At 34.5% G+C, this 12,580-nt stretch overlaps 3 protein-coding genes across 3 annotated transcripts; 1 reads left to right on the top strand and 2 right to left on the bottom strand.

Moving 5' to 3' along the window:
• The first annotated feature begins 3,262 nt into the window (after window positions 1-3,262).
• Window positions 3,263-4,939, top strand: LOC111904736 (uncharacterized). The gene is made up of 4 exons (XM_052769756.1): window positions 3,263-3,378; window positions 3,710-4,292; window positions 4,350-4,425; window positions 4,509-4,939. The coding sequence occupies exons 1-4, from the start codon at window positions 3,263-3,265 to the stop codon at window positions 4,937-4,939; spliced, it is 1,206 nt and encodes a 401-aa protein (XP_052625716.1).
• Window positions 4,940-5,514: 575 nt separating this feature from the next.
• On the bottom strand, window positions 5,515-6,399 carry LOC111904735 (protein ALP1-like). The gene has a single exon (XM_052769757.1). The coding sequence runs from the start codon at window positions 6,397-6,399 to the stop codon at window positions 5,515-5,517; it is 885 nt and encodes a 294-aa protein (XP_052625717.1).
• A 4,744-nt stretch (window positions 6,400-11,143) lies between these two features.
• Window positions 11,144-12,014, bottom strand: LOC111904729 (15.7 kDa heat shock protein, peroxisomal). Its single transcript, XM_023900458.3, has 2 exons — window positions 11,829-12,014; window positions 11,144-11,616 (listed from the first exon to the last, which is right to left on the bottom strand). The coding sequence occupies exons 1-2, from the start codon at window positions 11,959-11,961 to the stop codon at window positions 11,324-11,326; spliced, it is 426 nt and encodes a 141-aa protein (XP_023756226.1). The 5' UTR covers window positions 11,962-12,014; the 3' UTR covers window positions 11,144-11,323.
• Window positions 12,015-12,580: the final 566 nt, after the last annotated feature.

The following is a 12,580-nucleotide window of genomic DNA, read 5'->3' on the forward strand; positions in this document are numbered from 1 at the left end:
CAAGTGTTGCGTGTGTGCTGCGCGACGCAACAATAAGTGATTAGAAGAGGTTTTTTTAGAAAAAACAGACAACAGCTTAGTAAAAAAAAAGTACCATGCCCTGAAAACTCCATTCTTACTAGGGGTGTTAATTGTCTGGTGGTTTTTATGTCAAACCGAAGCCAAACAATTAGTAACGGTTTTTGTCAATCGACAACCGAAGCTGAACCATTGAAAATTAAAAACCAAACCTGTTATTAACGATTTAGCTCAGGTTTGGTTCCATGATTTGGGATTTTTAGGCCTATTTTAGTATAACCCATTAAACTAATTTTGTCAAAATAAAAAAATAATAATAACTATGGAAGACCGGTTTCACTCACAAGGATTGGGTTGTTATTTTTTTTTATAAGACTTACGATAATGAAAATATAAGTTAGTGGGTTTTAAAGTTTTATTATATATATATATATATATATATATATATATATATATATATATATATATATATATATATATATATATATATATATATATATATATATAGACACACACACACACACGACTTGAAAATTTTGAAACCGTAAGTCAAATCATTCATTACGGTTTCTAAAGTTTGAAACCGCAAGCCAAACCATAAAGAAATATACAAACCACGAAACCAAATAGATGCCCGGTTTGACCGGTTTCACGGTTTCAAACCGAACTGTTAACACTCGTACCTCTTACCTCTTAACGCAAGCCACAACGTGAGAAAATGTGAACCACACCATTGTTTGCAATCTCCGACCGTAGCTCCATCTCCGAACATAGCTCTAGTCGACGATTCTACTTACCGACATACCAGACAACAACTACTCCACCTCTAATCACTCTTCAAGTCGGCGATTCATTCCCAGGTTCATTTTTGATCAGCCTCAATTTTTGAACTTTCATCTTGGATGTATGACTTGTTTAGGTTTATTGAATATGTATTAGACCATAAGGTGTGGACAACTAGATGTAACACCATTTTGGGGCCACATCACATGCCACATCATCAATGGTGTTATAACACCAAGTGAGGAAATGGACAACATGTTGTATCTTGTTATCACACCAAGGGAGTGTTTGATAAATGTCTGACTGGGTCGAGTCAGCAAATTGGGCTGACTCGGTCAGACCTTTGGTGTTCGATTTGAGCTTTCTCGGTAAGATCTGCTGACCCAAGTCGCTTTCTGGCTCAGTTTTTAAACAATTGTTGACTTGAAATTAGACAATCTTGCCCTTATCTTGCCCCTGCGTCGTTATTATTTCTTTCCCTATTCGCTTCCCTTCCGGTGACCTAAAAGCACAGCAGCCGCCAGGAAGAACTCCACAACATTGAACGCCAAACAGTCGGACATGTGCCATCTCGCCGGACCTCCGCCGCTGGATCGCCGGACCTCCGCCGCCACCATCAGTGACGCCTTCTCGATCCATCACATAGGTTAGATAATTTTTCTGTTAATAATTTTCAAAATCAGATACCATTTATGCTTTGATGGTATGAAATTTGTAGTTCTTTATGAAATCAAATTAGTATTTGTTAGAATATTATGAATTCTCAACCTGTATGTTCATATGATAAGCTTTTTTTGTTCTTTTTTGTAGTTCTTTGTGTACAAGAACTGAAATCTGAAATTGTTTGTTCTAATATGATGAATTTCGAAATTATATGTGAAATGGAAGTTTGATTATGTTTTGTTTTGTAGTTCTTTGTGTATAAGAACTGAAAATTGAAGTTTTTTTTTCTAATGTTATGAATTCTAAAATTGAATGTGAATTGGTAGTTGTTTTTTGTTTTTTCTGAATTTGAAGTTTTTTTTCTCCAATTCACATTGGAAGTTTTTTTCTCCAGTTCATATTTTATAGCTTATGAATTGAAATTGAAAGTGAATTGGAAGTTTTTTTTTCTGAATTTTGATTTTATAGCTTGTGAATTGAAATTGAATGTGAATTGGAAAATACAAGTAGGTTTGTAAATTCCCATTTTCAAGCCCATAATCACATGTTTTACAGAAAATACAATCAAATGTTGTGTTTTTATGTGTAAAGTACAAAAGTAAAATTAATAATAAATAATTATTATAAGATTAATGGTAACCTAACTTTTTTAATAATCCAATTGTTCCTTGAAGAGTGGGCGAGAGGGGGAATGCATGCAACACCACATGCCTTCCAATTATTGAGCTTGTGTTAGTATAAGCTATAAAATCAAAAATTGGGCTGTTTTTTTTTTCTAATTTTATAGCTTTGATATTGTTGACCTTAATTGTTAGCTTGTTATCTTTTGTGAAATTGTTAGCTTGAATATTGATGTTTTGTGACATCTGAAATTGTTTGTGTATAAGTTATCAAATCATAATTTAGGATGATGTTAACTTCCTTGGTTGAAAATTGCTTTATGTTTAAAATTGTTCTTTAACTTGATAAAAACTATGATAAATTGCTTTAAATATTAATGTTTTAGGATGTTGGTTTGGAACGAGAGTGAGGAAAAAACTTTTCTTGATGCATGTATCCATGAACTAACCACTAATGGTCGTGAGGGTTTTGGGCTTAAGGCAAATTCATGGAAGACAATACGCGAAAAATTGATAAACGAACACGGTAAAGAGGTGATCAGACGCAAATGAGAAACCACTTTGACTACTACAAATCAAAATATGTTGCTTGGGTGAAACTCAAAAACAAAACCGGCAATATATATGATCCTATAAAAAATAAATTTAATTTGACCGATGAACAATGGAAAGAAAAGGGGAAGGTAATATTTTTTTAATCCAATACTATTATGATTATTTTTATAACATATACTATTTGATTAAATTTATTTTTTTAATCAATACTATTATGATTATTTTTATAACATATATTAATATTTATAAAAATTGTAAACAGTTGAACAAGTTCGTGTTGTCATTGAAAACTAAACCCCTATTGTTCCCTGATCTTTGCACCCAACTATTTGAAGGGTCAACATCAACCGGATTTCAAAGTTGGGTGTCATCTTCTACACTCCCTCGTCCTGTAGAAGAGTTTAGTCCCCATGATTTTGATGATGATGTTCCAATGGAAACCTCAACACAACACGTAGGTGCAAGCGAAGAATCTTTGGGGCGTTCAAAAAATAAGGAAGTTGGTGGAAACAAAAGAGTTGGTGGAAAAAAAAAGAGATGCAAGGGCATTAGAAGTTGAAGAGGAGATTGTCAAGCTTGCAAGGTCGTTAGTGGAAAAAAATGAAAGAATTGAAAAAAGTGAAATGGATAAGGATGTTGATGCGTGTATGGAGAAATTGAACAACATGGAATGGGGAGAAGAAGATGAAAGACACAAGACCGCTTTTTGCTATTTGGTGAAAGTGCTGATGTTCGAAAAGTTTGGTTACGACTTTCACATAGTAGTTGTGAGTCGTGGGTGATGGGTGCGGGTAGGAAGTATGGTTACCTTTGATAGGTGCGGGTAGAAAAGTTTGGATACTAGTTTTTTTTTGATGATGTTTACTAGTTTTCTGGATCCTATGTTTGATGACTTTTTTGGATGATGTTTACTAGTTTTTTGGATCCTATGTTTGATGACTTTTTGGTTTACTAGTATTTTGTTATATAACGTTTGTTATATGACTTTTGTTACTTTTGATGTTGTTTACTCATTTTTTTGGTGCATTATTCTTTTTTACTTTAACATGTTACCTAATTGTTTGTAACAGATCAAGTATGGTTTCTGATGGTGAAGTTGTAGCTTTTCTTTTACTTGCGTTTTATTGGTTGAGGTCAAACTGGCGCAGGCTAATCAGAATTCATAGAATTAGAGATAACGATTCAAGCGGGTATGCATATACACAAGATTTGATGTACGGAGACCCTACACAATGTTTCGATATGATGCGTCTTACACAAGAGGCATTTGCATTATTATGCAACCATTTTACCCAAAAAAATTGGTTGCAATCTAGTAGGACAATAAGCATTGAAGAGAAGATGGCTATCTTCTTACATGTTATAGGACATAATGAACGTTTTCGCGCGGTTAAGGGAAGATTTCATCACTCCACACAAACGATTCATCAATGTTTTCATGAGGTCCTAACAACAATGATGTGTTTTGCAAAAGAAATTATAGTACCAACAACTCCTAACCCAACAAGACATAACTCGGAACGACATAGATGGTTAAAAAATATTTTTTCCGAAGCAATTGGTGCATTAGATGGAACTCTTGTACATGCGGTTGTACCTGTTGATCAACAAACTCGTTATAGAGGAAGAGGAAAAGGAGAATGTTTTCAAAATGTAATAGGAATTTGTGATTTTGATATGATATTCACCTTTGTTTGGGCTGGATGGGAGGGTATAGCACATGATTCAAGAGTTTTGAAAGAAGTTGCATTCAATTCGACTTCTGGATTTCCATTTCCTCCACTAGGTTTGTAATCTTTATATAATTTTTATTATCTATCTTCTTTATATAATACGTGTCATTATATAATGTGTCACATTCTTTTGCAGATAAATATTACCTTTGTGATGCCGCATATACAAACACTCGTGGGTTTATGGCTCCATACCGCAATACTAGGTATTGGTTAGCCGATTTTCGAAGAGGCAGACCTTTAACTAGAGAAGAAAGGTTCAATCATGCTCATGCACAACTTAGAAATGTTATTGAGCGTGCTTATGGTGTATTGAAGGCGAGATTCTCAATCTTAAAACAAATGGCTCCTTATCCTTTTAGAGTGCAAAGAGACATAGTAATTGCTTGTGTCGCGGTCTATAATTTTATAAGGAAATACAATATAGAAGATGACTTGTTTAGAAATTTTGAGGAGGACACTATGGTTACTCCTGACGTCCAAGGTGGGGGAATTGATAGAGAAAACATACAAGGCATAGAATGGGGTCCAGAAGCCGTTGAATATATGCGTGTTTTGCGTGATTAGATTGCAAATCGACTACTTTCACCTACTTTACATTAAATCATGTTATTTTAAATTTCATTATGTTTTTATTTGTATATTAAATTATTTATGTTTAATTTACATTTTGTATGACATTTTTTATTTGTGTGTAATTTAGATTTTGTATGACAATATGTATGTTTTTATAATTATTCAGCAATTTAATCCATCAATATATATAACAGCAGGGTAAAATGGTCATTTTTCATCACTCAGCACATTCAGTTAGATGTACAATCAAACAACAGGATTTCTTACCTAATCAGGATTTCTTACCCAGACAAACATTTCTCAGTCAGCACTTTCTCAATCAGCAACTATCAAACGAGGCCCAACTTTTTTTCCATTTTATAATTTATTTTTTATTTATTTCGATTTTTTTTAAATTGAGACAAATATTTTTTAAATATAAAAAATAAATAAAACATAATGTTTAAAAATTATAAAAAACAATTAAATTTTTTTTAGATTAAAATTAACATAAAGACTAAATTACACATAATATCCAAAAACAAAAAAAAGAAAGAACATCGAAATTCAAAAAAAAAAATACTACGCTATTCGTTATCGTTATTGTTACCATAGAAGATATAATTCGCCAAGTCCTCTCGAAGTTGTCTGTGTTTATTTGCGTCCTGAATGTCAACAACGCGGTGCAAATAATCTGTTGTTCTTGGTTGAAACTGAACGTGTCTGGGCTTCGTTGGGATATAGTGTGCAATATTTCGCCCTTTATCTTCTACTACCATGTTATGCATTATGATACATGCATACATGATATATCGTAAAGTTTCTAAATCCAATGGTCGTACTGCATGTTCGACTACATGCCACTTCGCCTTCAGCACTCCAAAAGCACGTTCCACATCCTTACGTGCTCCTTCTTGTCTTCTCTTAAAAAATTTGTCTCGTTCTTCAACTGGGTGGCGGAATGCCTTCACGAATGTGGAATACTGAGGATATATTCCATCTGTAAGGTAATACCCATATTTGTATTCGTTTCCATTCACCGTGAAAGGAGCATCCGGGGCTTTTCCATTCAAAAGATCGTCGAATATTGACGACTGATCAAGAACGTTGACGTCGTTGTTGGAACCCACAACCCCAAAAAATGCATGCCAAATCCATAAATCTTGAGAAGCGATAGCCTCTAACACCAATGAAGGTGATCCGTGATGACCACTTGCGTATTGCCCTTTCCATGCTACCGGACAAATTTCCCATTTCCAGTGTGTGCAATCAATGCTTCCGATCATTCCGGGAGACCCATGGCGTTCTTCATGCGCCGCATACAATTCTTGCAAATCATGCAACGAAGGTTTCCGCAAATACACGTCTCCAAAAGTTTCAACAACACCCCTTGACAATGTATACAAACTCTCTCTTGCGGTTCTTTCGGACATTCTCATATAGTCGTCCATGGTGTCGGGTGACTCCCCCATAGCCATCAAACGAATGGCCGCAACACATTTCTGCAACGTTGTAAACCCCCGTCTACCTCTAGCATCATATCTTAATTGAAAAAATTCGTATCTAAACATAAATTAACTACAGTTTAAAAATATATTGCATATGTTGTAAAATTAAAGAAACATGTAGTACATTTTTATTTATTTTGTATAAAAATATAGTAAACAAACAATACCGGCTTTCCAAGGCGTTGGCGGTTCGTAAGAACACATCCCTACTCAAACGAAATCTTCTTTTGAAGTCCTTCGCCCCGTATACATAATTATCCGCAAAGTAATCGCGATATAGATGTTCGTGTCCTTCCTCGCGATTTCTGTTTAACATCACACGTCTTGTTAGTAGCGGGGCTGGGTCTGGTTGTGGTTGTAGCAGGTCGGTAGTGTAATAATGATACATCATCCTAAAGAAAATATCGTCATCTGAATCATCGGACGAGTCGAAAAGATCCATATTGTTTTTGAAGATAATTGAAAGTATGTAGAGAGGAGAAGAGAAAGTGTGTGAAATTTTTAATAAAATGAGAGGTATTTATAGGATAAATTGTTTTTTTTAATACTTAATTTTTTTTTCAAACCGTTGCAAATTAAAACTCAAACGGTCACAATTCTTCCGTTTCTTCCCGTCGCCACGCCAACGAGAATCACCCTCGATGAGTTGCAACGAGCAGGGGGGCGGTGATGTGCACAAAAGTACCCACTAATTTTAATATTTATAACCTAATAAACTTAGACTAACTATGCACTAATATGCAGTGTACCTAGTCAGATTACAGTATAGCTTAAGTAAGTCGGGTGTTGATCACAGGGAACGGTGGTGAATTAATTTAAAATATTTGATTATAGGTTACAGGTCACACGAAAATAAAGAAAATGGTTTAATAAATCTCAAACTAGCAATTAACAACTCTTGATAAACTAACAGGAAAACAAATCTCTTCAGGTACTTTGGTTTAGATAAATTACACCTTAAAAACATAGACAATTGCATACACAAATTCATTTATTCATGTTCACCGATTCCTAAAATGATTAGATTCGCGTTCACTATAACTAATCCTTTAGCAAACAAGTCAATTCAAACAGTGATCAGTTGATTAAACTAACATGCTTCCTAGTGTTTAGTTCGTATCAAGCAAGACTTGTAAATACAGTTAATCGAATTACTAATTCAATTTAACCTCTTGTTGATGGTCATCAAACAAGGCTCACACATTAACTTACTTATTCCCAAGTTAATCCTAGTTTCACATTCGTTATTCCTAGACTTATAATCTTGATGGTCATCAAAATCATAAGAGACAAGCAATCAAGCAGGTGTTCACACAACTCAATTCACTTAACAATTAACAGCAAATAATCATCATTAATACGTAAGGATCTTTTAACAAGCTTGGCAAGATAAATTAAACATAAACAAACAATTCATTATAGCAATTAGTCTAATAATCAAAGCTTCATTCAATCATAAACACAAAATAAAAGGTTTTTACACCCAAATCAGAAACTAAATACAGAATAGTAACACAATGGAATGCTAAACATGGTCACGTTAGCAACCCATATGATTACCGACACGTATCCGCTCTCCAACCCTTCCGATCTCCGCTCCCGTTAACTTAATGGCCTTCCAGCCGCCTTCTAGACCCTCAAAACGGCTTAACAGAAGTTTAATATCGATTAGATTACGTTGGAAGTCGAATCCCCCTTTCTGGTTAGCTGAAAATCGACTTTTATAACCTTTGTAGCCGACTTACGTACGCTGAGCGTAAGTCGGATTACGCTGGGCGTACTAAGGATTTCTACGCGATTGAGTTTATCCGGTGCCAGCCATTACGCGGAGCGTACCCTTAAGTTATGCTGGGCGTAATTCAATTTGGTCGCTACGCTTAGCGTAGAAGTGTATTACGCGGGGCGTAATTGTTCCTCCAGCATTTTTCCTTTCTTTTAGCTTCTAAGCCCGGTTTCTGCTTCAGTCTTTTCTTTTGTGCTTTATCGTCAACGAATAGCTACAAATCATAATTCAAAGCATTATGAGTACTTTTTAGTTCTAAAAGAGAATAATAAAGACCAAAATATTAAGATATAATGCATAAAAATATATATAAAAATACACATATCAGGCGGTGTTCCCCCCGTTATGCAGTCGTCGCCAACTGCCACATCAGTTGCTTTGTTTCTCGTTTGGCCCATACCGTTCGCTCTTGTTGAACTTTTATGTTCATCCTACCAGGTTCTCACTTGATTAATACATGTTTGAACTATCTTGCCTGTATTTGTGAGCTACTATGGTGATTTCAAATTTTTCTCTGAATTTGATTAGCTTTGGTTTCTGGTGTTGGTGCTGATTATATCAGGTGCTAGTTACAACAAGGTGCTGGTTACAACAAGGAGAGGAACTCTAAGGAATTATGATTTCGAATTTTGTTTACTGATGTGTTTTTTTGATTTCTGAGTTTAAGTTTCGTTTCTGTTTCTAGTGCAGATTTTGATTTTTGACTTTTGATGTGTGAGTTTGATTTATGTTTCTAGTGGTGATTATATCTGATGCTTCAATGTTGTTTGATTATGCTTTCTGGTTTACAAGTTTGAGTTGAGTTCTTGATTATAGCAAGACATGCTTAAGCACATCAATTGGGAACTTGACCTACGAGTGTAGTTTAACTGTCGAAGTGATCAAGTTTGACAAATTCTTGGTTCATTACTCAGAAGTTTGAAGAAAAAATCTCAGTGTTCATTAGTCTAAATTTATCATAAATATAAAACCGTTTAATATTCTTGAATATTAAACTAGATATATAAGCAATCAAACTAACAAATAATATTTAGAATTATATATTGATTAGTTGCGATTAATAAATCATATTATTTATTAATAATTACCAAGTTTCATTCAAAAATCCATATTTATCCTTAGCGATCAGATCTGATTAACGAAATATAGAAGTATACCGTCTCATTATTGAACAAATTAAAAACATAATAGTAATTAAATCTAACCTCGATTTCTCTGATGTTGACCGGTAATAGAATGCATAAAAAAAACTCCTATCCTTAAAGGTCTTTTACATCGTTCTAAGCATTATACCCATGATTTGATGCATAATAGCTTTTGCTTCAACGACTATGGAAGAAGTGATAAACGCAAAACAATTAATCAAGAACCAGAAAACCCAAAATTTTGCAGTTGCAAAAATCAAAGAAAGAGAGGAGAGAAGAGATCGATCAGATGATTTGGGGCAAAGAATACGACTCCTTGAGAATTGTATTTATAGTTGCAGAAATCCTAGAAGATTGAAAAAATCAAAGAAAGAGAGGAGAGAAGAGATCGATTGGATGATTTGGGATAAAGAATACAACTCCTTGAGAGTTGTATTTATAGTTGCAGAAACCCTAGAAGATTGCAAAAATCAAAGAAAGAGAGGAGAGAAGAGATCGATCAGATGATTTGGGATAAATAATACGACTCATTGAGAGTTGTATTTATAGTTGCAGAAACCCTAGAAGATTGCAAAAATCAAAGAAAGAGAGGAGATAAGAGATCGATGAATGATTTGGGATAAAGAATACGACTCCTTGAGAGTTGTATTTATAGTTACACAAACCTTAGAAGATTGCAAAAATCAAAGAAAGAGAGGACAGAAGAGACCGATCAGATGATTTTGGGTAAAGAATACCACTCATTGAGAGTTGTATTTATAGTTGCAAAAACCCTAGAAGATTGCAAAAATCAAAGAAAGAGAGGAGATAAGAGATCGATGAATGATTTGGGATAAAGAATACGACTCCTTGAGAGTTGTATTTATAGTTGCAGAAACTCTAGAAGATTGCAAAAATCAAAGAAAGAGAGGAGATAAGAGATCGATGAATGATTTGGGATAAAGAATACGACTCCTTGAGAGTTGTATTTATAGTTACACAAACCTTAGAAGATTGCAAAAATCAAAGAAAGAGAGGACAGAAGAGACCGATCGGATGATTTTGGGTAAAGAATACCACTCCTTGAGAGTTGTATTTATAGTTGCAGAAACCTAGAAGATTGTCAAAAAGCCGATTATGATGATGATCGGCCCAAAGACAGGACGACATTCACATCCAGGACCCGACTAGGAGCGATTGGGCTAACTAACCGTGGGTTTAGCCCAACTTTCAAGATACACTAAAACCGTTGAAGGCTTAAAAGAAAGAATTTATAAATACCCACTGATAGTTTTTTCCTCACACCCATGTAGGATACTTGGAAACTTATGAAATTGTTACCCACGAGATTTCCAACAATTCCAACTTAGGAAAAATAGAAGTATATGCTACTTTATATAAATGATGACTAGTTAGTATGGTGACGTGTATAACTGCAACATGACTCACCTTGATGTATGTGGTGTGTCTGATATCTTGTTTTATAGCCAAAACAAGATAAGATTATTTGCATATAGATATGATTATGCAACAGATTGAAGACACAAGAATCACTTACACCCCTATTTTCAAGTTCTTTTAAGGAATGAAAGATGGAGGAAATGGGAGGAAATTGGTGTTCTTAAGTATTCTTGAGTTCTTTCTATAAAGAGGGGAAATAAAGGAAATGGAATAAAATATGTTCTCGAGTAAAGAAAGAAATGTACAGAAATAAAAGGATTGGAAAGAAAAGGAAAAAAAAAACAAAAAAAGGAAAAAAGTATTCTTGAGTTTTGGTGCACCATGAATCCCCTGGACAATATATCCATAATGTTGTAACATCCTATTTACAGCATGATAAACAATGTTGTAACACAATGGGTATCGAACCTTTTTATTGTGGATTATACATATAATGATTTAATTACTATCTTTCATGAGAACAAAATACATCTCTAAAGGTTTCTACATTAAGTTTCGTCAGCACCTCACGTACTCATGACTAAAGCTTGCTGGAGACATGAATGTTACGAACTTTGGAGGCCTTGGGGCTGAGATCTTTCGGCAAAACCACCGTCAAAACCCCATTTTCCACCTGAGCTTTGATCTGATCAACTTTCACATCCTCCGGCAACTCGATTTCCCTCGAAAACCCAACACCCTCGACTCCTCCTCCTCTCTCAGCCACATGCCAAACAGTCCCCTTTTCCTTTTCCTTTTCTTTTCCACCTTCGCCTCTCACCACCAACACATTCCCTTCTTCCACCTGCACCTTCACGTCCTCCTTGCTATATCCTGCGAAAAAATTGATGAATTATAATCTCGTTTCCATTTCTTGAAGTTATTCTTCGTAATACCTGTTTCGGCCAGTTGAAATTGATTGTATTGGACTCGAATTTATGATGAATTTGATACATCTTCTCTTGGTATAACAAATTGGAGGAATGATTGGGATAGAATAGTTGTTTGCGGGTGATTTAAAGAGTGAGATTGAGAGGAAGAGTTACCTGGGACGTTGATTTTGATGAAGTGAGCTTGTGGAGTTTCGAACCAATCCATGAGACCTGTTGTTACTGATCCAGTGCGATAGATTGGAGGGTTGAAGAAGAATCGTCTGAATGGATCGCCAAGTAACGCCATTTTAGAAAAAATCTGGTGGGGGTGATTCAGTGGAGATTCAATTTATGGAGGAAGCGAGGAACTCTCTAGAATGTCTAGGAGCTTCTTCAATTCTATTTGAAGAATTTGGAAGTTTGTTAGTAATTTTTTTTGTAAAAAAAAAAATAATAATAATAAAATTTAAAAAAAAAAAAAAAAACAAAAAAAAAAAAAAAAACAAAAAAAACAAACAAACAAAAACTATCATATCTACATATCCTATTTACATTTTCTAAACTTTCAAAATATCACATCCCCCTAAATATTTTTCTAAACATCTTTTATTTATTTATTTATAATTTAAAATCATAAGAAAATCATGATTGAATATAGTATCCCTAATTCTAAATTATGGGAAGACTTTGCAGTATTTTGGATCCATTCTCACTTGACATCCGGTCCATTTCAAAGATTGGAAGGAAACCAACCCATATGTTCAAGGCCAATCTTTCTGGGATCAAGAAAGAAGATGTTAAGGTGGGGATAGACTAAGACATGATCTTACAAATCAGTGGCAAAAGGAATGTCAAGAGATAAGATAAGAATGATATATAGCATACGGTTAAACACAACTATGGGAAGTTCACTAGAAGGTTAAGGT

This window comes from Lactuca sativa, chromosome 3 (genome assembly GCF_002870075.4).
Source record: "Lactuca sativa cultivar Salinas chromosome 3, Lsat_Salinas_v11, whole genome shotgun sequence".
NCBI classification, from domain to species: Eukaryota; Viridiplantae; Streptophyta; class Magnoliopsida; order Asterales; family Asteraceae; genus Lactuca; species Lactuca sativa.

What these genes read in the sequence shown, in the direction of transcription:
- LOC111904736 (XM_052769756.1), top strand. Translation starts at nt 3,263, where the DNA reads ATGGATAAGGATGTTGATGCGTGTATGGAGAAATTGAACAACATGGAA. An exon ending in AAAGTGCTGATGTTCGAAAA is followed by an intron (nt 3,379 to 3,709) that starts GTTTGGTTACGA and finishes TGTTTGTAACAG; the next exon opens with ATCAAGTATGGTTTCTGATG. An exon ending in ATTTCCATTTCCTCCACTAG is followed by an intron (nt 4,426 to 4,508) that starts GTTTGTAATCTT and finishes ATTCTTTTGCAG; the next exon opens with ATAAATATTACCTTTGTGAT.
- LOC111904735 (XM_052769757.1), bottom strand. Translation starts at nt 6,399, where the DNA reads ATGGGGGAGTCACCCGACACCATGGACGACTATATGAGAATGTCCGAA.
- LOC111904729 (XM_023900458.3), bottom strand. Translation starts at nt 11,961, where the DNA reads ATGGCGTTACTTGGCGATCCATTCAGACGATTCTTCTTCAACCCTCCA. An exon ending in CATCAAAATCAACGTCCCAG is followed by an intron (nt 11,617 to 11,828) that starts GTAACTCTTCCT and finishes ATTTTTTCGCAG; the next exon opens with GATATAGCAAGGAGGACGTG.